Source organism: Balaenoptera acutorostrata, chromosome 3, assembly GCF_949987535.1.
Source record: "Balaenoptera acutorostrata chromosome 3, mBalAcu1.1, whole genome shotgun sequence".
Classification (NCBI taxonomy): domain Eukaryota; kingdom Metazoa; phylum Chordata; class Mammalia; order Artiodactyla; family Balaenopteridae; genus Balaenoptera; species Balaenoptera acutorostrata.
The window spans coordinates 59,397,842-59,423,364 of record NC_080066.1 but is presented as its reverse complement, the minus strand read 5'-3'; the positions used below and the strand labels follow the sequence as shown (position 1 = coordinate 59,423,364).

Genomic DNA, 25,523 nt, shown 5'->3' with positions numbered 1-25,523 from the left:
TGGGGCTTGTATCCAAGAGACCCACAAGACTATAACAAACAAAGAAGCAGTTCTTAATGGGCACCTCACTGTATATATCCCCCCACCACCAGGACTCAGTGCAGAGGGAGAAGCAAAAATGTCCATCTCCCAGTCTTTGCCTGAAAGGGGTCTGTTCATCTGTGTACTTTAAAAGCTGCTGCCTGAGGGCCAGGCTTCTAAGTTAGCACGCATCTAGGGGCCAGCTATGATGCTCCCTGAAGACCTAGGAAGCTGGCAGACACCCTATCCATCTTCTCCCTCCAGCCCACTCCAAGTCACCAGTATCTCCCTGGAGGAGCTTGTAGCCTCATCTGCACCCTAGCTTCTACGGCTGCCACCTGAGGGATAGATCCCTGGATTGTCTGCATCTGAGAGCCAACAGGGCTTCCACTCATGAATTTCATAGGACTAGAAAAAGTGAAGTAGTTCTTAACAGGTTATCATCCCAAGGCCCGGTACAGAGGGAGCAAGCTAAAATGCCACTCTCTCAGTCTTTCCCTGAAAGGGGTTTATCTGCATATTTTAAAAGCTGCTACTTGAGGGAGAGAAGGTATCTAGGGGTTGGAAGTGATCTTCCCCAGAGACTGGGGAAACTGATGGACACCTCCTCCACCTTCTTCCTCCAGCCTGCTCCAACAATAAGACACCAATATTTCCCTGGAAGGGACTTGTACACATGCCTAGAGCCCCATATTTTGTGGCTGCTGACTGAGGAATGGACCCCAGGATCTCCTCACTCTGATAGCCGATAGGACTTACATTCATAAGTCCCACAGGACTGTAGCAAATGAAGAAGCAGTTCTTAATGGGTACAGGAGCACACCCCCACCTCCACCCTACCCCAACACACACACACACACACACACACACACACACACACACACCATAGCTATATACCCAGGCTTGGCACAGAGGGAGCAGGAAAAAATGGGCCATCTCTCAGTTTGTCCCTGGAAGGGACAAACTATATACTATATACTTCCCCAGCAGGTGCCTGTGGGTCCAGCTTCTAATTGGCCTGCATCTAGGTGCTAACTATGATCCTTCCCTTGGAACATTGACAGGTCTTGGCACATTCTCAACTTCTGGGAGCCGCTAAGAACAAAAAAGGCATCATGGAAAAATCACAAAGTTTTGAGAGACAATTAAAAGCTTAGGCTGGGCTGAGTGATAGGATTCATCTAACTACACAAGACCACCCTGCCAAGACTGGGGGAGGTGGCTGTTTTATCTAATGCACAGACACTAACACAGAGAGTCAAGGAAGATGAAGAAATAGAAGAATACGTTTCAAATAGAAGAACAAGATAAATCTCCAGAAACAGATCTTAATGAAATGGAGATAAGTGGTTTACATCATAGAGAATTCCAAACAATGGCCATAAAGTTACTCATCGAGGTCAAGAGAGCAACACCTGAACAAAGTAAGAATTTCAGCAAAGAGAAAATATAAAAAAAGTACCAAGCAGAAATCACAGATCTAAAGAATACAGTAACTGAACTGAAAAATTCAGTAGAGAGGTTCAACATCAGACTACATCAAATAGAAGAAAGGATCAATGAACCAGAAGACAGAGCAGGGCATTCATCAAATCAGAGGAGCAAAAAGAAAAAAGAATGAAAAAGAGTGAAGAGATTTTTTGGGGACACAATCAAGAGGATTAATTACACATTACAGGGGTTTGAGAAGAAGAAGGGAGAGAAAGGGGCAGAAAGTTTATTCAAAGAAATAATGGCTGAAAACTACCCTAATGTAGGGAAAAGAACATCCAGATCCAGGAAGCCCAGAGAGTTCTAAACAAGCTCAATCCAAATAGACCCACACTGAGACATATTATAATGAAACTGTTAAAAGTTAAAGACAAGGAGAGAATCTTAAGAGCAGCAAGAGAAAAGCAATGTGTTACGTACAAGGGAATCTCCATAAGACTATCAGCAAAATTTTCAGCAGAAACTTTGCAGGCCAGAAAGGGGTGGGATGGTATTCAAAGAGCTGAGAGGCAAAAACTGCCATCCAAAAATACTGTACCCAGCAAAGTTGTCCTTCAGAATTGAAGGAGAGATAAAGAGTTTTCCAGACAAACAAAAGTTGAATGCTTTCATTACCATTTGCCCAGCTTTACAAGAAATGTTAAAGGTAATTCTTCAAGATGAAACAAAAGAATGCTAATCAGTAACATAAAACATATGAAGTATAAAACTCACTAGTAGAGGTAAATATAAAGTTAAATTTTGAATATGTGAATTTTGTAATGGTGGTAGGTAAATCACATATAATTCTATCACAAAGGTTCAAAGACAAAAGTATTAAAAATAACTACAACTATAATAATTTGTTAATGGATACAGAATGTATAAAGAAATTTTGACAAAAAATATGAAATGTGGAGTGTAAAAATGTAGAGCTTTTGCATGTGTTCAAAGTTAAGTTGTATGAGCTTAAAATAGACTATTATAAATACAATAAGTTTTATGTAAGCCTCATGGTAACCACGAAGCAAAAGTCTATAGTAGATATGCAAAAGATAAAATAAAAAAAAAAGAATACCATTATAGAAAATCATCAAATCACAGTGGAAGACAGAAAAAGAGGAAGAAAGGAACAAAGGAATTTTTTTTAAAAACCAGAGAACAATGAACAAAATGGCAAAAGTAAGTCTATACCTATCAATAATTACTTTGAATGTAAATGGCCTAAATTCTCCAATCAAAAGAGTAGTTGAATGGATGAAAAAACAACACCCAACTATACGTTGCCTATAAGAGATTCACTTCAGTTTTAAGGACACACATAGTCTGAAGATGAAGGGATAAAGAAGATATGCCATTCAAGTGGAAACCAAAAGAAATCTGGGGTAGCCATACTTAGACAAAAACCACTTTAAGTCAAAAATGGTAACAAAAGACAAAGAAGGTTATTATATGATGATAAAGGGGTCAATTCATCAAGAGGACATAACATTTGTAAATAACTATGTACCCAACATAGGAGGACCTAAATATATAAAGCAAATATTAACAGATCTGAAGGGAGAAAAATACACAGCAAAACAATAATAGCAGGGCACTTCAGTGTCACACTTTCAACAATGGATAAATCATCTAGATAAAAAACAATAAAGGAATATCTGGATTTAAACATACTTTAGAATACATAAGCCTAACAGACATATACAGAACATCCCATTCAACAACGACAGATCACACATTCTTCTTAAGTGCACATGGAACATTCTCCAGGACATATCGTATGTTAGGCCACAAAACAAGTCTTAAAAAATTAAAAAAGACTGAAATCATGCTACATATCTTTTCTGACCACACTGGTATGAAACTAGAAATCAATTACAAGAAAACTGGAAAATTCACAAATATGTGGAGATTAAAAAACATGTTTCTGAACAACCAATGAGTCAAAGAAGAAATCAAAAGAGAAATTTAAAAAATCTTGAAACAAATGAAAATGGAAACACAACACACCAAAACTTATGATTTGCTGTAAAAGCAGTTTTATGAGGGACCTTTTTAACCATAAGTGCTTAAATTAAGAAAAAAGAAAGATCTCAATTAAATAACTTAACTCTACACCTCAAGGAACTAGAAAAAGGACTAAAACTAAGCCCATAGTAGAAGGAAAGAAATAACAAATATCAGAGTGGAAATAAATAAAATAGAAACCAGAAAAACAATAGAAAAAAATAAATGTAATTTAGAGCTGTTTTTTAAAAAGATAAACAAAACAGAGAAATCTTTAGCTAGACTTAAGAAAGGTAAGATTCAAATAAATAAAATTATAAGTTAAAGAGGACACATTACAACTGAGACCACAGAAATACAAAGGATCATAAGAGGCTGCTATGAACAATTATATGCCAACAAATTGGACAACCTAGAAGAAATGGAAAAATTCCTAGAAACATAAAACTTATCAAGACTCAATCATGAAGAAATAGAAAATCTGAACAGACTAATTACTAGTAAGGAGATTGAATCAGTAATCAAAAACCTCCCAACAAAGAAAAGTCCAGGACTAGATGGCCTCACTCATGAATTCTAGCAAACATTTAAAGCAGAACTAATGCCAATCCTTCTCAAACTCTTCCAAAAAAACAGAAGAGGAAGGAACACTTTCAAAATCATTTTATCAGGCCAGCATTACCGTGATACCAAAGCCAGGCAAGGACACTACAAGAAAAGAATATTTTTGACCATTATCCCTGATAAACATAGATGCAAAATTCCTCAACAAAATATTAGAAAATTGAATTCAATAATACATTAAAAGGATCATACACCATGATCAAGTGGGATTTATTCCAGGGATGCAAGGATGTTTCAACACCCACAAGTCAATAAATGTGATACATCACATTGATGCAATGGAGAATAAATATCATAACATGGATATCTATATCATCAATGGATCATCTCAATAGATGCAGAAAAAGTATTTGACAGAATTTAACTTCATTTCATGACAGAAACTCTCAACAAAATGGGTATAAAGGAAACATACCTCAACATAATAAAGGCCATATAGGGCAAGCCCACAGCTAACATCATACTCAATGGTGAAAAGCTGAAAGATTTTCCTCTAAGATCAGGAACAAGACAAGGATGCCCACTTTCACCACTTTTATTCTGCATAGTACTGGATGTCCTAGCAAGGGCAATTAGACAAGAAAGAGAAATAAAAGGCATCAAAATCAGAAGGAAGAAGCAAAATTGTCTCTATTTGCAGATGACGTGATCTTATGTATAAAAAATAATATTATATTTATAAAGACTGCACCAAAATGCTGTTGGACCTAATAAACAAATTCAGTAAATTTTCAGAATACAAAATTAATATACAAAATCATTTGCATTTCTATATACCAACAACAAATTATCAGAAAGGAAAATTACAATAGCATTTATTTAGGAATAAATTTAACCACAGAGGTGAAAGATCTGTACACTTAAAACTATAAGACTTTGATGAAAGAAACTGAAGAAGACACAAATAAATGGAAAGACATTCCATTAAGTTGGGAGAGTTAATATTGTTAAAATGTCTATACTACCCAAAGCCATTTATAGATTCGATGTCATCCCAATCAAAATTACAAAGGTATTTTCTACAGAAGTAGAACAAAATCCTAAAATGTGTATGGAATCACAAAAGACCCTGAATAGCCAAAGCAATCCTGAGAAAGAACAAAGCTAGAGGCATCCCACTTTCTGATTTCAAACTATATTACAAAGCGACAGTATTAAAAACAGTATGGTACTGGCATAAATGCATACACATAGGTGAGTGGAACAGAATAGAGAGCCCAGAACTAAATCTGCATGTATAAGGTCAACTAATTTCAACAAGGGTGTCAAGAATACACAATGGGGAAAGAATAGTTTCTTCAATAAATAGTGTTGGGAAAACTGGACAGCCACATGCAAAAGTATGAAACTGGACCACTATCTTACACCATATACAAAAATCAACCAGAATGGATTAAAGACTGGAACCTAAGACCTAAAGACCTCTCAGAAGAAAATCAGAGAGTTGGCTCTTTGACATTTTTCTTGGCAATGATTTTTAGATTTGACATGAAAATCAAAAATAAACAAGTGGGACTACATCAAACTAAAAAACATTTGCACAGTAAAGGAAACCATCAGCAAAATAAAAAAGCAACCTATGGAATGGGAGAAAATATTTGTAAACCACATATCTGATACGGAGTTAATATTCAAAATATACAAAGAGCTCCTATAACTCAGGAGCAAATCCCCCAAATAATCCAATTTAAAAATGTGCAAAGGGCCTGAATAGACATTTTTTCCAAAGAAGACATACAAATGGCCAACAAATATATGAAAAGGTGCTTGACATCACTAATCATCGGGGAAATCCAAATCAAAATCATGATGAGATATCACCTCACACCTGTTAGGATGTCTATTTTAAAAAAGACAAGAGGGCTTCCCTGGTGGTGCAGTGGTTGAGAATCTGCCTGTCAATTCAGGGGACACGGGCTCGAGCCCTGGTCTGGGAAGATCCCACATGCCGCGGAGCAACTAGGCCCGTGAGCCACGACTACTGAGCCTGCGCGTCTGGAGCCTGTGCTCCACAACAGGAGAGGCCGCGATAGTGAGAGGCCCGCGCACCGCGATGAAGAGTGGCCCCCGCTTGCCGCACCTAGAGAAAGTTCTCTCACAGAAATGAAGACCCAACACAGCCAAAAATAAATAATAAATAAATAATAAATTAATTTAAAAAAATTTTAAAAAGGCAAGAGATAACAAATGCTGGCAAGGATATGGAAAAAAGAGAACGCTTGTGAGCTGTTGGTGGGAATGTAAATTAGTATAGTCACTATGGAAAACAGTACGGAGGTTCCTCAAAAAATTAAAAATTTAACTACCATAAGATCCAGCAATCCCACTCCTGAGTATTTATCCTATGGAGACAAAATCATTATCTCCAAGAGACACCTGTACTCCCGTGTTCATTGCGGCATTATTCACGATAGCCAAGATATGGAAACAACATAAATGTCCACTGATGGATGAATGGATAAAGAAAATATATATACACAATAGAATATTATTCAGCCTTAAAAAGGGAGGAAATCCTGTCATTTGCAACAGCATGGATGAAGCTGGAGGGCATTATGCTAAGTGATATAAGCCAGGCAAAGACGAATAATGTATGATCTCACTTATATGTGGAATCTTAAAAAAAAATGTGAACTCATAGAAACGGAAAGTAGAGAAGTGGTTTTCAGGGGTTGGGAGGTGGGGGAAATGGGGAGAGGTTGGTAAAAGGGTACAAACTTTCTGTTATAAGATGAAAAAGGTCTGAGGGGTTAATGTATTATGTGGTTCCTATAGTTGATAACACTGTATTGTATAAATGAAATTTGCTAAGAGGGTAGAACTTAAATTTTCTTACAAAAAAAAGGAAAAAGGCAAACAGTTGATGGATGTGTTAATTAACTTGGTAAGGAAATCCTTTCACAGCGTATACATATATCAAATTATCATGTGTGTACTTTAAATATCTTGCAATTTTATTTTTCAATTAGATCTCAATAAAGCTGGGAAAAAAACTTTGCCTAACCTTAGGCCATTAAGATTTTCTCCTAATCGTTTTTCTAAAATATTTTTGAGTTTTAGGTGTTACATTTAGGTCTATCATCCATTTTGTGGTAATTTTTATATATGTGTGAGGTATAGATCAAAGTGGGTTTTTTTGTACATGAATATCCAATTATTTCACTGTCATTTATTGAAAAGATTATTTTTTCTGCACTGAATTGCCTTCGTTTCTTTACTGGATTTCAGGAGTCAATATATATGAGCTATTTCTTGACTTACCAATGTTTCATTGATCTATTTCTCTATCTTTATGCCAATTCCACATTCTTTTGATTATGGACCTTCATAATGATTCTTAATAACAGGTATTGTTAGCCTGCAACTTTGCTCTAATTTTTCAAAGTTCTTTTGTTTATTCTAGGTTTTTGCATTTCTCTTTGAATATTAAAGTAGCTTGTCAATTTTTACAAGAAAATGCCTGCTGATATTTTGATTGGGATTGTGTTGAGCTTAAAGATCAATTTGGGGAGAATGACATCTCAACAATATTGATATGTCATGGATGTGCAACATCTCTCCTTTCATTTAGGTCTTTAATTCTCTAAGCAATGCATTGTAGTTTCAGTGTATAGGTCTTACACACTGTTGTCAGATTTATCCCTAGTATTTCATATCTTTTGATGCTATTGAAAAAGTTATTTTTTGAAATTTCAATTTCCATTATTCATTGCAGATATATAGAAATGAAATTGACATCTGTATATTAATCTTGTATCCTGCAACACTGCTGAACTCACTTATTAGTTCCAATAACTTTTTGTAAATTCCACTGAATCTTATACATAGGTCATTATGCCCTCTGTGACTAGAGATAGCTTACTCTTCCTTTTCAATCTGGATGGTTTTTGAAATTATACTTTCTTGCTTGACTACACTGGCTAGAATCTCCAGGGAAATGTTGTATATAGTGGTGAGGGTTGGCATCCTTGTCTTGTTCCTGGTCTTAGTGCGAAAGCATTCTTTCTTTCAACAGTAAGTATCTTGGTAGCTGTAGGGCTTTTTGTTTGCTTATTTGTTTGTTTTGTAAATGCTCTACATTAGATTGAGAAAGTACCCTTCTATTCCTAGTTTTCTGAGAGTTTTTATTTATTTTTTAAATCAGGAATGAATGTTGGATTTTGTCAGACTCTTCACATTCCTATTGAGGTGATCATATAGTTTTCTGTGTTTTGGTTTGTCAATATGGTAAATTACACTGATTGATTTTTGAATGTTAAATTAGTTTTGCATTCTTGGGATAAAACCCACTTGGTCATGATGTATTATACTTTTTATGTATTACTGAGTTCAATTTGCTAAAAATTTATTTAGAGTTTTCATATTGATCTTCATGAGGAACATCTGCTCTGGACCGTTTGGTTTTGTATTAGGGTACTCTGGCCTCATAGCATGGATTGGGAAGTATAGCTCTTCTTTGATTTTCTGGAAGAGTTTGTGTAAAAATGCTATAATTTCTTCTATGTGTGGTAGAATTTACCAGTGAAGTGTCTGTGCCTGCAGTTTTCTTTGTGTGAAGGCTTTTAACTCCAACTTAAATCACTTTAAGAGATAGAGAGATATCCAGGTTATTTACTTTTTCTTGCATCGGCTTTGGTAGTTTGCACTTTTCAAGGAATTTGTCAATTTCACCTAAGTTGTTGTAATTATTAATATAAACTTGTCCATAATATTCCCTTATAATACTTTTAGTGTCTATACAATCTGTACTAAGGTAATTTCTCATTCTTTATATTGTTAATTTATCTTCTTTTTCCCTGATTATCTGGCTAGAGGTTTATCAGTTTTATTGATCTCAATGAATTTACTCTTGAGTTCATTGAGTTGTCTATTATTTTTCTCTGTTCTGTTTCATTACTTCTATTCTGATATTTATTGTTTCATTGCTTCTGCTTACTTTGGGTTTAATTTGCTCTTCTTTTTCTAGTTTTTAAGGTGGAAACTGAGGTCATTGATTTGAGGCCTTTCTTTTTTTCTAACAAGGTTAGTGATAGAAATTTCCCCTACGTACTGCTCATTTCTTCAGTTATTTTTTTCTGTCCCTTATGCCCCTCTTCAGGAATTCCAATTACACATATTTTAGGTTGACTGCACTTCTTCCACAACTCACTGACATGTTTTGAATTTCTTTATTTTCTTTGTCTCATTTTGGATAGTTTCTATTGTTATGCCTCTGTTTATTAATCTTTGTTTTTCTGTAATATTCAATCTGCTCTTAATCCCATTGAGTTAATTTTTAATCTCATGTAGTTTTCATATCTGGAAGTTTGATGTGGGTCTTTAAAAATATCTTCTACATCTTTACTTAAATTTTTGAACATACAGAATACAATTTATTCAACTCTGCTGTTTTTACAACTTTTAATAACTCTTAATGTCCTTGTCTGATAATACTAACATCTATGTCAGTTCTAGGTTGGTTTTGATTGAATAATTTCTCCTTATTATGGGTCATACTTTCCCTCATCTTTGCATTCCTGCTAACTTTTGACTGGATGACACACAATGTGAATTTTATATTGTTTGGTGCTGAACGAGTTTATATTCCAATAACTATTACTCAGCTGTGTTCTGGAATGTAGTTACATTTCTTGGAAACAATTTAATCCTTTTGGGTCTTGCTTCTATGGTTTGTTAGGTGTGACCAGAGCAGTTTTTATTCCAGGGTTAATTATTTGCCATTACTGAGGCAACACCCTTCTAGAAATCACACTCGGTGCTTTTCCTATTTGATGGGTGGGCACAGACACTGTACTTAGCTCTGTGTTGCTGGTGGGCACTGTTCCCTCTAATCTTAGTTGGTTCTTTCCCCAGCTGCATGTAACTTCCTTACACACATGCCAAGTAGCAGAGGCAAACCCTTGGTACATTGCTGGCGTTCTCCCTGTGCATCTCTCTCCTCTCTGTGCTCTGATCTCCTTCACTCCCTGACCCTCAGCTCTGACTCCTCATGACAGGCAGTCTGCTGGGCTCCATCTTGGATCCTTCTCTCCACACCACATCCTGGAAACACTCTCAAGGCCATGAGCTTGGCAACCACAGGACTACTCTTGTATGTTTCCCATCTTTCAGGGATCACCTTCCTTCATTGTCTAAAGTTCAGTGGCTTGTTTCTTACACACTGCTCTCTTCTCTTGTCTCAAGCATGAGGGTAAGCCCATTTCCTAATGCTCCATCTTGGCTGGAAGCAAAAGTTTCCTGATGCTGTTTTTAAACTATTGTTATGGAAAGTTGTATAAGCATACAGAAATATACAGATTATTATGAACCCAAGTGCATCCATTACCCAGTTTTAATAAATAATCAGTTCATGGCTAATCTTGTTTCATTTCTAATCTCACCCATTCCCCCACCTCCCAAATCTCAGAGTGATACCATTTCATCCATCAATATTTCAGTGTGTGTATATTTCTTAGCATAACCTCAGTAACAATATCACACCTAAAACTAATTGACAATAATTCTTTAATATCATCAAGTATTGAGCAGTGAGCTGCTTGACTAGGGAGCAGGAAGAGGCTGAGAGAGTGGCAGTGAGGACACTTGGAGGGGGTTAAAGGGACACAGATCCTACTAACTGCATCACATACTCCGTTAAGAAATCCACCCACAAGCTGCTGGGGATGCCTCTTCAACGAAATTCCATTTAGTCCGTGTTATTGAGTACACGGGGCTGGGAGCCCTGGAGGAACATGCCTATCAGGGGAGCAAGGTAGAAGAACACAAAAAGGTGGGTAGCTCAGGTGGAGACATCCTCCAGAAAGACTGCAATGGATGTGGTTGGCTTTCCAGAGAGAAAGCATTTAATTTCAAGCAGCCAGTGATGGTACTTGGGGTTACAATCTTCCCTAAGGGAAAGGAAACGAGGGATCTACTTAATTGATTAGCGTGCCAGAACAGAACTACCACACATGGTCCTAATGGTCTCAGTTTGTTTTCACAAGTATTTAAATACACTCACCCGTCTAAGGAGAAAATGTTTCCTCCTGAATGGGACCATGCCAAAGGAGGTGTCTTGGAAATTGGATCCTGGACAGGACTTTTTTTTTGGTTATTTCAAATACGACTAATCTAATGGCAGAGCTGCCCCTGCTGGGGACAGGACAGTAGGGGGAGGAACCTGTGGTTTCATTTCAGTAACCATTTCAGTAATCATTTCTAGATTCACAGGTAATCCCGGCTCTGGCCAGAGGCCATCAGACCTTCTCCTCTAATTCCCACTCAGGATTCACAGTCACCAGGCTGCTTTTTTCTTCTCACTCAGGGATGTGGGACTTGCTCACAGCAGCCCTCTAATCATGCAAATTTGAAAAAAGTTAGAGCAGTGAATTCTCCTGGTAAATCAGGTGACGTGTGTTCAAGACTGGGCTTCAGATCTAGCTTGACTGCAGAGAAAGGATGCTCTGGGTAAATAAGTGTGGTGAGTCTGGCCTTGGGACACTTTTATTTCTCACTGTAATTAAAAGTGTGACCATTCTGGAGCCCACTTTGGTTTCCTGGGTGTTTAATAAGTTAGTGTGGCTCTTGGAGCCAAAGCATCCTGGGTCAGCCACGGCGACTGGCCAGGCTCCAGGCAGAGGGCCTTTGGGCTCCTCCCACCTGTGAAATGCTCCATGGTAGCCCTGTGGGTTTGCTGTGGGTGGATGACCAGCTGTCAGGCTAAGGAGAGACTTCTGCTAAACACATGCTCCCCTGAGTTGCCTCCATCTCTCCCCCATTTCTTGGGTGTATGCTTTGGAGCATTACTGCATTTATCCAAGTCAGCAGCTGCTGTCCCTGTATCGTAGGAACATTTTCAAAGGCCAAACGTAAAGGTTAATGGAATTACCTGTCAATATGACTGGCAAGTGATTGGGAGTTACCTCTCCATATGAGCTGGACCACCATTTGCAAATTTCCAAACTAAATATACTTCAAACCCAAGGAACCCAGTATTGGAAAAGGGTATATTTCCTCATAAACAACTCTAGAAACTTTCATTATCAAATTACCAACTCAACTGGTAAACATACATGCATCTTAAAATACGTGGACAGCTTCCCTACATGCATATATATTTTTGAGAATACAATTTAACTCACTTGTCACCATTGTCCTTAATTTTGCAAATTCCACAAAGATTCTGAAAAATTAGACTAGGGACATGTGAGATGTTAATTTCCAGTTAATGTTTTTTCTAAATGCAACCTGGCTTCTTTGCTCAAGGATTTTGTCCCCCATGGATGGCAACATAAGTGAGGCATGGAAAGAATATCTTGGTAAAGCTGCAAGGCCTGAAATTCACAGTTATTGTAAAAGTGTGAGAGTTGCTTTCTCTTTAAGTAGGGAACTGACACTTTAAGAACTCATGTGTTTGGCCTCCCACTCGAAAATCTTTTTAACCAACTTTTAATATATGTCAAGTGGCTAGACAGTGCCTGGCACATGAATGTTAGCTATTAGTTCTAGTTTTTGAATAGTCTTTGTGGTCTCTTGAAGTGGTATTTTATTTGAAAAGTTAATTAGTCACATCATAAAATGGGTTACTCAAACATTCCTCCAGTGATTCATTAAAATTCTTCCGAATGGACATAGCATACGAAATGCTGCTACACTCTACAAGGACACAGTGGGTACAGGAATCAATGGTAGGTGATCCGGTTTTGCAGAAAAACCTGGTATTTGGTGTCACAAGTGGATTCACGTGTGGTTCTGCTATGTCCTGACTATGTAACTTCAAGGAATTTTCTTGGCCTTGGTTTTCTTGCCTATACAATGGGAAAGCTAAGACTCTGTTAATGTGTTGCATGGATTAAATGAGACATCACATTTAAAGAGCCTAGTGTCTGATATAGAACAATGTACCATAAATGCTAACTACTGTCATCAATGCTACTGCTCTTGTCTTTAAGAACTTGTTTTTCTTTATATTTTATATATCCCTTTAATTTAATCAGGAAAACTCCCTTTAGATTGGTTCCATTATTATCCTTTTTTAAAAACTGAAGTATGGTTAATTTACAATGTTGTGTTAATTTCAAATGTATAGCAAAGTGATTCAGTTATATGTACATACACACATATATATGTATATATGTATTTTTTATTTTTCAGATTATTTTCCAAAGAACTTCTAATTTAATGAGGAAAAAAAGTATGTGATCAATTATCAAATAAGACACAACCAAATATCTGTTGTAATAGAAGTCTACAAAGTTCTGAGGAATGCAAGGAATGACCAATTCATTTCAACTCTTCCTAGAAACTTCTTTCCCGGGTATCCACTCTCTCATACCTCAAATCTTTGTTCAGATTCCATTTCTTTTAGTGAGGCCTTCTCTGACAACCCTAACTTAAAATTGCACCCATACCCGCACCCAATACCTGCTCCCCTTATACGGGTTTCTCCATGGCATTAACCACTAAAATACCATCTAACTCATTTATGCTGTTTATTGTTTGTCTCCATGCGCATGAGGATTTCCATCTGGTTGCTTGTTCCTGGTTCCCAGCAGCCAGATCACACTATTGAGGGGCTAGCATGTGCCAATGGTGGGGGAACAAAGTGGGCAAAACCTGGAATGGCCCCTGCTATCATGGAGCTTGTGATCTAACTAGGAAGAGGAGCAGAATAAAGAGTGAGACAGAGTGTGTGTGGGGGGGAGTGGGCAGCACTAGACATGAGCTTAAACACAAGCACAGAGGTGGATGGTGTGTCTGGGGAGAAGGATGGTGAAGGGATGCAGTGGGAGATGAGGTAGAAGGGATGGAGCAGGGCTGGATGCTGAAGGGACTTGAGTGGCTTGTGGAGGAGTTTATTCTGCAGGTAGAGGGGATATCAGAGGAATCTGGGAAACAAAGTCACCCAAACTGACCTTTGTTTCAGAGGGACCACTTGACCAACTGGCAAAGGGAAGCCTGCGGCCAGGTAAGGACACATCCTTTCACCCAGAGGCTGACTGTTGTTCACTTCCTCTGCCTTTGTCTCTGCTTATCCCGTTGTCCCTATCCTGTCTTTTTTGCCAGATTTCTATCAGCCTCTGCTACTCTTTCTTCTCATTGGCCTTCCTCTGCTGTACTGTGATTCCCATCACTGTGTGTTTTTAACTTTTTATTTTGAAAAAAATAAATTAATTAAAAACACACTATTTTTTTACTTTACTCTTTTTAAAAATTGAAGTATAGTTGATTTACAATGTTGTATTAGTTTCAGATGTATAGCAAAGTGATTCAGTTATACAAACATACACACATATATGTATAGATATATATACATTTTTTCAGACTCTTTTTTCCCTTATAGGTTATTACAAAATATTGAGTATAGTTCCCTGTACTATACAGTAGGTCCTTGTTGGTTATCTGTTTTATGTATAGTAGTGTGTATCTGTTAATCCCAAACTCCTAATTTATCCCTTCCCACCTTTCCCCTTTGGTAACCATAAGTTTGTTTTCCATGTCTGTGGGTCTTTTTCTGTTTTGTAAATAAGTTCATCTGTATCATTTTTTAAGATTCCACATGTAAGTGATATCATATGATATTTGTCTTTCTCTGTCTGGCTTATTTCACTCAGTATGATAATCTCTAGGTCCATCCATGTTGCTGCAAATGGCATTATTTCATTCTTTTTTATATGAATAATTGAGTAGTATTCTATTGTGTGTATATATATACTACGTCTTCTTTATCTGTTCATCTGTCGATGGACATTTAGGTTGTTTCCATAAAAACACACAAATAGTTTAAAAAACACTACAGAGAGGGTCCATGTACCTTTCACCCAGCTTCTGCCATCACTGAAATTTTTTTACCCTTAGAAAGATCTGAGACCTCACAATGAAATAGTTTGTTCTTTGAAACACTGACTTCTAGAAAAATCTTGACCCAAATAACTTTGACAACTTAAAGAACCCACCATACGTAGGTAACCATGACCTTCCCGCTTGTAAAAACAGAAGACAGGTTCCAGGGTATATGAAGGAAGGACACCCCACTGCGTCTCTCCTACTGAAAGCAGCTATTCACCTGCTACTATTACTTCATTATTACTTTACCTATTACTTCATTATTCAGAGAAGTAATGAGAGCAGGCAGACTGAGGAAGAAGACCACAGAACTGGTGGTGAGTTTATCACTTTTTATTTCCAGTCTCTCTGACGTGAACTCAGGGCAGCCCAGAACTCAGAAGTGGGCATTGGTTCCAAGAGGAGACCTCTCCTCTGGCTCAAGAAGCAGGAAGGGGGTCTACAATGTTCAGAGAGAGTGTAGAAGCCCCTTATTTATCTTTTTTTTCTTAAATTTTTTCCCTCAGTTCTCTTGTGCCCCAGACCTCAAGCAATCCTGTGGCAGCAATGGGAGATGGCAGGAAATCAGAACAGGAAGGCAGAGAACCTTCCTCTCTAATCAGAGGAGCTGTGGATCCCAGTGGGTGTGGTGAGCCCCACTGCTGTTGCTCTCTCTCCGGCCTCTGCTCAGCTCTGAGATGGGTGCAGTCAAATCAAGTGTGCAGGAGTGCAGAGCAAACACAGCCTCAGGGTGCTGGCTGAAGGGCTGGAGAGCAGAGTCCCAGGGACGCAGAACTATCGAGGCGATTATGATAAGGCAGGAGCTGGGGAAAGCAACCCCTTAAAGTTGTTTATGAACTCTTGGGCTTACCCCTGAACTGCACATGTATGGATCTGACCCTGAATAGACTCCAGAGACTTGGAGCAGTAAAATATGGGACAGACGACTTGCCTAAGTCCCAGACTGGCCAGTAGGTGGTACATACACCAGACAGATCCAACAGCACTTCTCAAAGACTTGAAGTCGAAACCACGATCCACAGAAGTCTTGGGGAACTGAGGACTTGTGGTCTGAACCCTACTGGGTTAATTACTTCCTAAAACAAAAATAACAATATCTGCCATAAGATTTAAAAAACAACCAAAGTCTCAAAACATAATATTCAAAATATCTAGGATACAATTGAAATTTACTCACTATACCAAAAAACCCAGGGAAATCTCAATAGCAATGCTGGGATGCCACAGATATTGAAATTATCTGACCAAGACTTTAAAGCAGTTATTATATTTTCCAACCAGTAAGGGAGAGCAAACACTCTTGAAAAATACAGAAAGTCTCAGCAAAGAAACAGAAGATATAAAGAAGAATCAAGTGGAAATGTTAGAAATGAAAAAATTCAACAACTAAAATAAAAAATCATTGGATGGGCTCAGTAACAGAATGGAGATGACAGGGGATTCAGTAAATTTATAAGCAGATCAACAGAAGTTGTCCAATCTGAAAAATTGACAGAGAAATGATTGGAAAAGAAAGTGAGTAGAACTGTACGGACCTGTAAGACAATAACTAAAGGTCTAACCTTTATATCATCCAAGTCCCATTAGGAGAGGAGAAAAATGTGCAGCAGAAAACATCTTTAAAGAAATAATGGCTGAAAGGTTGGTTTACTATTAGAAGGCAATCAATGCAATACATTATATTAGCAGTTTAAAGAAGAGAAACAACTCAATCATATCAGCTGATGTAGAAGATGCATTTGGAAAAAACTTAACAACTATTTATGATAAAACTTTCATCAAACTAGGACCAGAAAAGTATTTCCTTCACCTGACAAAGAATATCAACAAAAACCCATTCTACATAAAGCTGAAAGACTGAAAGCTTTCCCCCTAAGATCAAGAACAAGGCAAGGATGTTCCCTTTCACCACTCTTATTCAACCTTTTACTGGAAGTCTTAGCCAGTGCAATAAACAGGAATAAGTGAAGAATAAGAGTAAGGTAAGAAAAATAAATAAAAGGCATACATTGGAAAGGAAACAACATAACTGTCTACATAGAAAATTTCAAGGAATACACACACAGACACACACTCTTGAACAAATAATTGAGTTTAGTAAGATTGCAGGATATGAGGACAACATGGAAAAATCAATTGCATGTTGATTATATACGAGCAATGAACAATTAGAAACCGAACTTAAAAAAAATACCATCTATAGAAGTTCAATTCCTCCCTAGATATATACCTTACAAAATATGTATAGGATCTGATATGCTAAAAACTACAAAATGATCATGAAAGCACTCAAATAAGGCTTAAATAAATGGAAAATGTAGCTACACTGACTTCATGGGTTGGAAGACATAACATAGTTAGCATTGATTTATAGATTTAACATAATTCCAATAAAAATTCCAGCAGGAAACTTTATAGAGGTAACCCAATCCTCAAGTTTATATGGAGAGGCAAAAAAATAGGATACTTGAAACACTTTTGAAAAAAAATAATAAAGTTGGAAGAATCATGCTGATTTTAAGACTCACTACAAAGCTATGGTAATCGAGACGGTGTAGTATTGGCAAAGGAATGGACATATCGATCAGTGGAACTGAACCGGCATCAATAGTTTCCTACAAATACACTCAGTTGGTTTGTGACAAATGTGCAAAGGCAATTCAAAGGACAAAGGATAAGCTTTTCAAAAAATGGTTTGAACAACTGGTCATCTATATGCATAAAAATGAACCTTACCCTAAATCTCACATGTTATACAAAAATCAACTCAAGATGAGTCAGAGATCTAAATGAAAACACAAAAGTATAAAACTTTTAAGAGTTCACATAGGAGAAAATCTTCATGACCTGGTTATGCAAAGGTTCTTAGACATGTCATCCAAAGCATGATCCATAAAAGAAAAAAAAATGATAATTGGACTTCATCAAAATTAAAAACTTCTGCTCTGCCAAGGGCATTGCTAAGAGAGTGAAAAGTCAAGCACAGACTGGGAGAGAATATTTGCAGATCACGTATCTGACAAAGGATTTATACTCAGAATATATAATGAACTCTCAAAACTCAACTATAAAAAAAATAGCAACCTAATTTTGCTGAGAAATAGGAAAAAGGCTTGAACAGATATTTTGCCAGAGAAAATACACAGATGAAAACTTATAACATGAAAAAAATTCAGCATCATTAGTCACTAGGGAAATGAAAACTAAAATGATGAGGAAATACCATTCTAAACCTACTACAATGGCTAATTTTTTTTTTTAAAAGCCAAGAGCTGGTGAGGATGTGGAGCAGCTAGCACTCTCACATATTTCTGGTGGAATGCAAAATAGTATTGCACTCTGGAAAACAGTTTGGCAATTTCTTTTAAAGTTAAACATATACTTACCATGTGAACCAGCAATCCCTCCCCTGTGTTTACCCTAGAAAAATTAAAACTGTGTTCACAAAACCCCTGTTCTCAAGTGTATCGCAGTTCTAGTCTAACTGTAAAAACTGGAAACAACTGAATGCCCCCTACAGGTGAATGGCTAAACAGTCCATGGTCCATCTCTACAATGGGTACCACTCAGCAGAACAAAGGAACAAACTATGGATACGCACAACAGCTCAAATGAATCTCAAGATAATTATGCTGAGTGAAAGGAAGCCCGTTCAAAAAGATTAGGTTCTGCGTGACTCCATGTATATAAAGTTCTCGACAGAGACAAAACCAAAGTGATAAAAAACAGAACAGGGGTTGCCAGTGCCCAGGGTTGGGGAAGGCACAGCGTTAAAGAGAGCAGGAGGGGTACTTGGGGGTGATGGGACAGTTCTGTGTTCTGAGAGCAGTAATAATAACACAAATCTATACACATGTTCAAATTCTTAGAACTGTACACAAAAAGTCATTTTCCTGTATTTTTCCTTAAAAAATAAAATTAAAGAAAAAAGAAAAGAGCTGACAACTCTTGCTTCCAGCTGAAGGCTAACCAGATATCAACAGCAAGGTCAGTACTAGTTGCAAAGAGGGCAACCACAGACAAGATCTTCTGCTATTGTCTGAGCATCTCTACACGCTGGTCACTCCACCTGAGCATTTACATCACAACTTCTAATGTTTACGATCACCCTGGAAAGTGGGTTAGGCTCATTGTATAGAAAAAAAACTGAGGCTTAAGGGAAATGAAATAATTTGCCCTACATCTCGTAGCCAGTAAATGTTGAGTCTGGACTTGACCCCAGCCCTTGTTGCCAATCTCACTGTAAACCTACTTCTCCATGTGACTGCTCACTGAAATTAAGAAAAGCAGTGAAAGCTATCAGGGAGACATTAGAACAGCACTTTGATTCACATATATCACAAATATTCTCTAAGCATATTTTATTCTAAACCCCAAGTTTGTTTGAAATTCTGGGAGGTTCAGGGAAATTTAAAAACTACTCCCATTTTATCAGAATCCCCCAATAAGCAGCTAATTTTCAATAGGATTGAATAGTTACCTCCAGTCATGCAAATCTACAGTAATTCATATTTTCCCCTAAGTGAATGAAGGAATCATTGTAACTTAACACTACTTGACCAAGTATTTGCTAATTTCACAAGTAGGAATTTATACACATGAAGCAAAGAGTAATTGTTTAAAAATTCTCCCCTTTCACACACAGGACTCTCCTGAGAAGTTGTAATTGGTTCTTCCCACTTCTTCCCTTCACCCCACCACGAAAAAAGAAATTTCAAAAATACACAAAGTAAATCCATTTTAGAGACTGAAACTAAACATTAATTTTTATTTCATTATGATTATAGCTGAATAACTATCTCAAAACATTCTAAATATGGACTATGCACATTTTTCATGTAGTGAATGATATCTACGCTAAAAGCTTGAGGATGAATTTGCCTTCTTGCTTGTGAATTATTTTCAACTATTTTATTGGCTGTTAGGTGTTTTTTCACCAAAAACTATGGCCTAAAGTATTTTTGTCTCAGCTAAGACAAAGATAAGAAGCTAAGGTCTCCAATAAAAGTGTTTTTTTGAATGTTCTCTAATTTCTGCTTTACTAAATATATTTTCTTTAAAAAATAGGTATTGGTAGATTTTGACTCAGTATGTGTAAGCTTTAATGCAAAGCAAAGCTTAGCTAATGCCTTCTGCTCTTTTACTGTAGAGAGTTGTCTGATCTATTCCATTCCCCAAAGAAAGTCAAGAATAACAAAAGTAATTTCACCATCCACACCTTCTTTTGCTTTTTTAGGAGTCCAAGTACCACCCTCGTCAGGTAAGAGAAACCTTCTTATCTTTTGTCACTGGGTTGGGGGCAGTTATGCCCAAGAGGGTGGTTGGGGGGTGGGCTGGAGGAGGCCTACCTTCCAGCAGGTCTCTGGCCAGACCAGGTTCTGCCCCCGTGGACCGAACAAAGTCTGACAGGACTGCGTCCATATCAAGAGTCATAGGAGCGTGTAGAAGGGCCGCCCAACACTCAGCCGAGGTGGGGTTTGGAAGCAGGCTAGAAACCATCCATCTGCAGGAGAGAACAGAGAGGCAAACATGATGGAGAGAAGAAACCAGGTCTGCTTGCTGTGCCATGTATTTGAGCCAATGTGGGGCACTGCCTGATTGCCTGATGTGCGACAGTAAATAATAAAAGTCAGACTCAAATGTCATCCCTTTGTAGCCGCCACAGGAGAGAGGGGGCATTCCCAGCTCAGTGCTTCCTGTTTGCGTTCTGTCAATTTCAGTGACTACCGATTAAAAAGAAGATAGACTAGGTTGGTCTAGAAAAATTAAACACCTGATCTTAAGATTCATTTGGAGTCGCTAGATTTCTAATCCTCTTCCAAGTTATGCAGACGTGTAACACTTCCACAAATACAATTGTGTTGCCACTATATCCCACCTACGCCTTTATCACTGACCCATCCCTGTGCCCACCTCAGCCCTCCCCCTCACTTGGCTCTCAGGAAAGACTCCACGTCAATCCAGAGTCGACAGAAATACCACACTTGCTGAAGAGGATAAACCATTCGCCAACTTTCCAAGAGCTGTCATACTCACAACAACAATCCAACAAAATTCATAGATCTCTCAGATTTCCTAGGCAGAATAATCCCGGTTAGGGGGATAAAACAGTGCCCTGCAGCTTGACCACAGGCCGACTGTGCCAGCCGGTTGCTGGGGAAAAACAACCAGCACACAGCATGTGAGGGTGACTCCCACCAGTGAACCAGGGCCACCAGTGGTAACACAGCCATGCCTGATAAAGCACAAATGCATCCTCTGTCTCCATCAATAAGGGGTTGGCAAATTATGGTCCACCACTTGACTTTGTGAATAAAGTTGTACTGGAACCAGCCATGACCACTCGTCGTACTGTCTGTGGTCGCTTGTGCACGTGGCTGAGTCGAGCAGTTAAAACAGAGACCATAAGGCCCACAGAACAAAACATACTGGACTTCCCTGGAGGTCCAGTGGTTAAGAATCTGCGCTTCCACTGCAGAGGGCATGGGTTTGATCCTTGGTCGGGAAACTAAGATCCAGCATGCCATGCAGTGCGGCCATAAATAAATAAATAAATAAATAAATAAAATAAAATAAAATAAAATAAAGAGATCAAATTAAAATAAAAAAACTAAACATATTTACTATTTGGACCTTCACAGAAAGTTTGCTGAGTAAAGATGATGGAAAATGTTATCCTAATGAGCATGTAATTAACTTTACATGTCGTGGGGTGAGTTTAAATCCCATGCTATTGATGAGTGTCCCGTTCCTTTTTCAAGATAAGCACTTGGATGGGCTCTGCTCAGAGGGCTAGGTCTGTGCCAACTGCTGCTGCTTTAGAGCCAGAAATGTTGGCCTAATCTCAGCCCCAGTTCTGTCCCTGTGATGAGCTGTGACACACTGTGTAACTTCTCTGAGTCCACCTGAGCATTTGTAAGAGTTGAGGAAATAAGCTCATCGAAGGTGCCAGGATGGAGCAATGAGACAGTGGGGCCTGTGACCTCAGAGACATTCACTGTTACTACACCAGCTTGCACATGGCTCTGACTGGGGCATGATTTTTGAGTTGGTGTGGCTCAAAAATAAGAAAATGCTTTGACCTAATGTATATGGTTCCAATTAGAAGATTGCTTTCTTCCTTCTCTCCATGTACTGGGGCCTCGGCCAGGAGAGCCTCTTCTTTGGTCACTGCCACCTGGGGGACAAAGCAGAAGATAAGAGCATGTTACTCTCCTGACAGTCAGCCAGAGGCTGAGGCTTTGCTTCGTGCCACAGGAGGTGCACCTGGGGCTCGGCTGACTGCCTGCATCAAGCCCGCTGCCTTCCTGGGCCCTACAGGCACCTGCTTACTGGGCGGCCATCACCTCCCACGTCTGGGGGCTTCTGCAAGGAGGGTGGTGTCTCAAATTTCTTCCTTGTAGCAAGTACTTATATTTCAGTGAGGATCCCTTTCCCATTACAGAGCTGTTTTCAACCTTAATAGTAAGCACCCCATCAACACATTGAATCTTGCATGTTTTTATTGTTGTAACACATACATAACATGAAATTGACCATTTTAACCATTTTAAGTGTGCAGTTCAGTGGTATTAAGTACGTTCTGCATTATTGTGCATCATCGTCACCACCATCATCTTCAGAACTTTTTCATCTTCCCCAACAGAAACTCTGTCCGCATTAAACAATAACTCCCATTTCCCCCCTCTCCCAGCCCCTGGAAACCAACACTCTACTTTCTGTTTCTGAATTTGACAGCTTCAGGAGCCTCCTATCAGTGAATCACATAATATCTGTCCTTTGGTGACTGGTTTATTTTGCTCAGCATGGTGTCTTCAAGGTGCATCTGTGTTGTAGCAGGTGCTGGGATTTCTTTCCTTTTTAAGGCTCATCTTAGTTCAGGATGCTGTCACAAAATGCCACAGACTGGATGGCTCAAACAAGGGACATTGATTCCTCACAGTTCTGGAGGCCGGCAAGTCCGAGGTCAAGGTGCCAGCAGCTCCGGTGTCTGGTGGGATCCCACATCCTGGCTTGTAGATGCCACCTTCTCCCTGGGTCCTCACGTGGCAGAGTGAGCAAGCGCTCTGGTGTCTTCTCAAAAGGGCACTAATTGCATCATGGGGGCTCCATCCTCATGACTTCACCTAAACCCAAACACCTCCTGCAGGCCCCACCTCCTAATACGATCACATTGGGGGTTAGGGCTTCAACAAATGAATTTTGCGAGGACACAGCATGCAGGCCACAACAAGGCTGAATAATAATCCACCATATGGATGGATTATACCTTGTTTAGCTATTCATCCGTAGCTGGACCCTTGGTTGTTTCCACCTTTTGGCTGTTGTGCATAACTCAACCTAAATCATTTCTACACTTACACCAGGTCGCCACTCTGGGACCAAGACTGGCTTTCACCAGTGCTGCAATGCAGATTCATGCCCACACCTCCTCCTCTGTGCCTTGTCCTCCACACAGACAGAAATTAAAGGGTGGGCTTCAAATGACCTTTTCACCACATTCAAGTACAAACATTTGCGTGCAAGAGGCTAATGTGCACGTCCCCTTGAAGACTTATTTCTTAAACCTAATGCCACTGAGGCCACACATTCATGCACTGTGACGACACAGGAGGAGCCAGGCCAGTGGGGACACGGGCTCCCAGCCACCTTGGCCGTCCTCACCCCCACTGCCCCATGCCAGCCCTCCAGAGAGCACTGCTGGGCCCCTCGACCTGCCTTGCACGGCCAAGGCACCCCTGGCCCGTTCCAGCCCTGTGAGGGCCAGGGTGGCCATGCCCCGGCTCTGCATCTTGGCCCTTGGGCAGAACTTCTCTGAGGGTCTTGCCTCCTGCCCTGGGGACAGGGGTGTGTCAAGCTGTTCCCGCTGTGGCTTTGCCTTAGGAGAGGCAGTGCAGTCTGGGGATGGGGCTTGGTCCTGGAATCAGTCTCTCGGTGCCAAAGTGGCTCCACCACCACTGCCTGTCTGGCCTCAGTACACTGTTTAAGTTTCCTCATTGGTGGATTAGAATCATAATAGTACCTCTTAGCCGATCTAAAGTTTGAAGGAGTTAGTGCATGAAACACACCGGCCCACAGCACATGCTCAGTAAATGTGAGCTATTATCCAACCGGTGACGATAAGGACAACACTCTCCTGCCCAGGTCTCCACTGAGGAACAGAACTGCTGCCTCTGGAAGCGCTCAAGAGCTAGCCTGGACGGAGGGGACGCATGTGTTCTCACTGCTCTCACCCAGTCCCGCTGGAAACACCAGCAATTTGCTAATTGATTATGTGTAGGCATGGATGCAGACAGGCAGGTGCCTCTTCCCGAGAGCACCAGAGGCATGGTGTGCCCCTACCTTGCCGAGTATCACTGTTCAGACACAGGCAGGATGACCGGCACCCTCTTTCCTGGCTGTGCCCCAGTCCCTGAGTCCAGGGCAGATGGATGCGGAGGCCTGGAAATGCACAGTGGGACGCTGTGGAGAGCCCAGGCAGGGGGGTCATGGGAGCTGCGTCTGCACCCACCAACCAAGCTCATCCTGGAGCCTCTGTCCCCTTCCCTGCAAAATACAGCGCTTTGGCTAAGTGAGCTAAGGACCCTTTCTGTTGTAACATCCTGTGGTTTGAATGTCTCAAAAAAGAGAGGAGAGCAGAAGTTTCTGGTTGTTATGTGAAAATGGGTAAAAAATGAAACTGAGACTCCTTCCTTCCATTTCTACATAGCCATGAACTTGCCCTTCTCCTGCTCCCGGCCGCCCTGTGAGGAAGACTCCACATGTGCGGGGGTGTCTCTGTGGCTTATGCAGCAGGTACAGTGAACACAGCATTGTTCCCTTGAGGCCATGGTGGGGGGCTGCCAGCTGCCAGCTCCCTTCCCAAGGGCCACCTATGTGCCTATAAGGGGGCTGTACCCTTGGCTCTGGTCACAAACCACCAGCATGGGGGCAACTCTCTGAGAATCAGAGGAGTCACTAACCATGTCCTGAGGACCAGGCCCCTGGCTAGGCATTTTCCTAAAAACATTTTGGGGGACACGCTCTTTATCCTTGAGTTGGTATTTTAAAAAATAATTTATGTACTCTTTAAAAATATATGTTATACATTTTAATTATGATTTTATTTATTTTTTTAAATTGAAGTATAGTTGATTTACAACATTGTGTTAGTTTCAGGTGTATAGCAAAGTGATTCAGTTTTACATATATATAAATATATACATATATATATTCTTTTTCAGATTCTTTTCCCTTATAGGTTATTATAAGATACTGAGTATAGTTCCCTGTGCTACACAGTAGGTCCTTGTTGGTTATCTATTGAGAAGGTATTTGCATGATTCCTCTCTGTGTGTGAGGTGATGGAGGTTTGAGAAGGGAGAGCTGGGTGGCGCTGAAGGGATGTGCTCTGGTCTTCCTCTTGGGACAAGCGCTGTCCTCGGCCTTTTACCTTCCCCTCAACAGGCAGTGAGACTGGGGTGGCCGCTCTTCTGCTGGGAGCCCTGCGAGGGTCACCCGGGAGCCCAGAGCACAGAGGTCCTTCCCATGCCCTTCTGTCCGGGCAACTGCAGCATGGCCTAGCCTGTCACTACCCC

General features: G+C 39.7%; 1 protein-coding gene across 1 annotated transcript in view; it reads right to left on the bottom strand.

Annotated features, from left to right (window-relative positions):
• The window catches only part of LOC103011999 (OTU domain-containing protein 7A), a 386,007-nt gene that overhangs the window by 152,416 nt on the left and 208,068 nt on the right, over positions 1-25,523 (bottom strand). The window contains 2 exon segments of the mRNA XM_057543670.1: positions 20,295-20,449; positions 22,029-22,123. Coding sequence (XP_057399653.1) covers positions 20,295-20,445 — 151 coding nt within the window. The 5' untranslated portion in view covers positions 20,446-20,449; positions 22,029-22,123.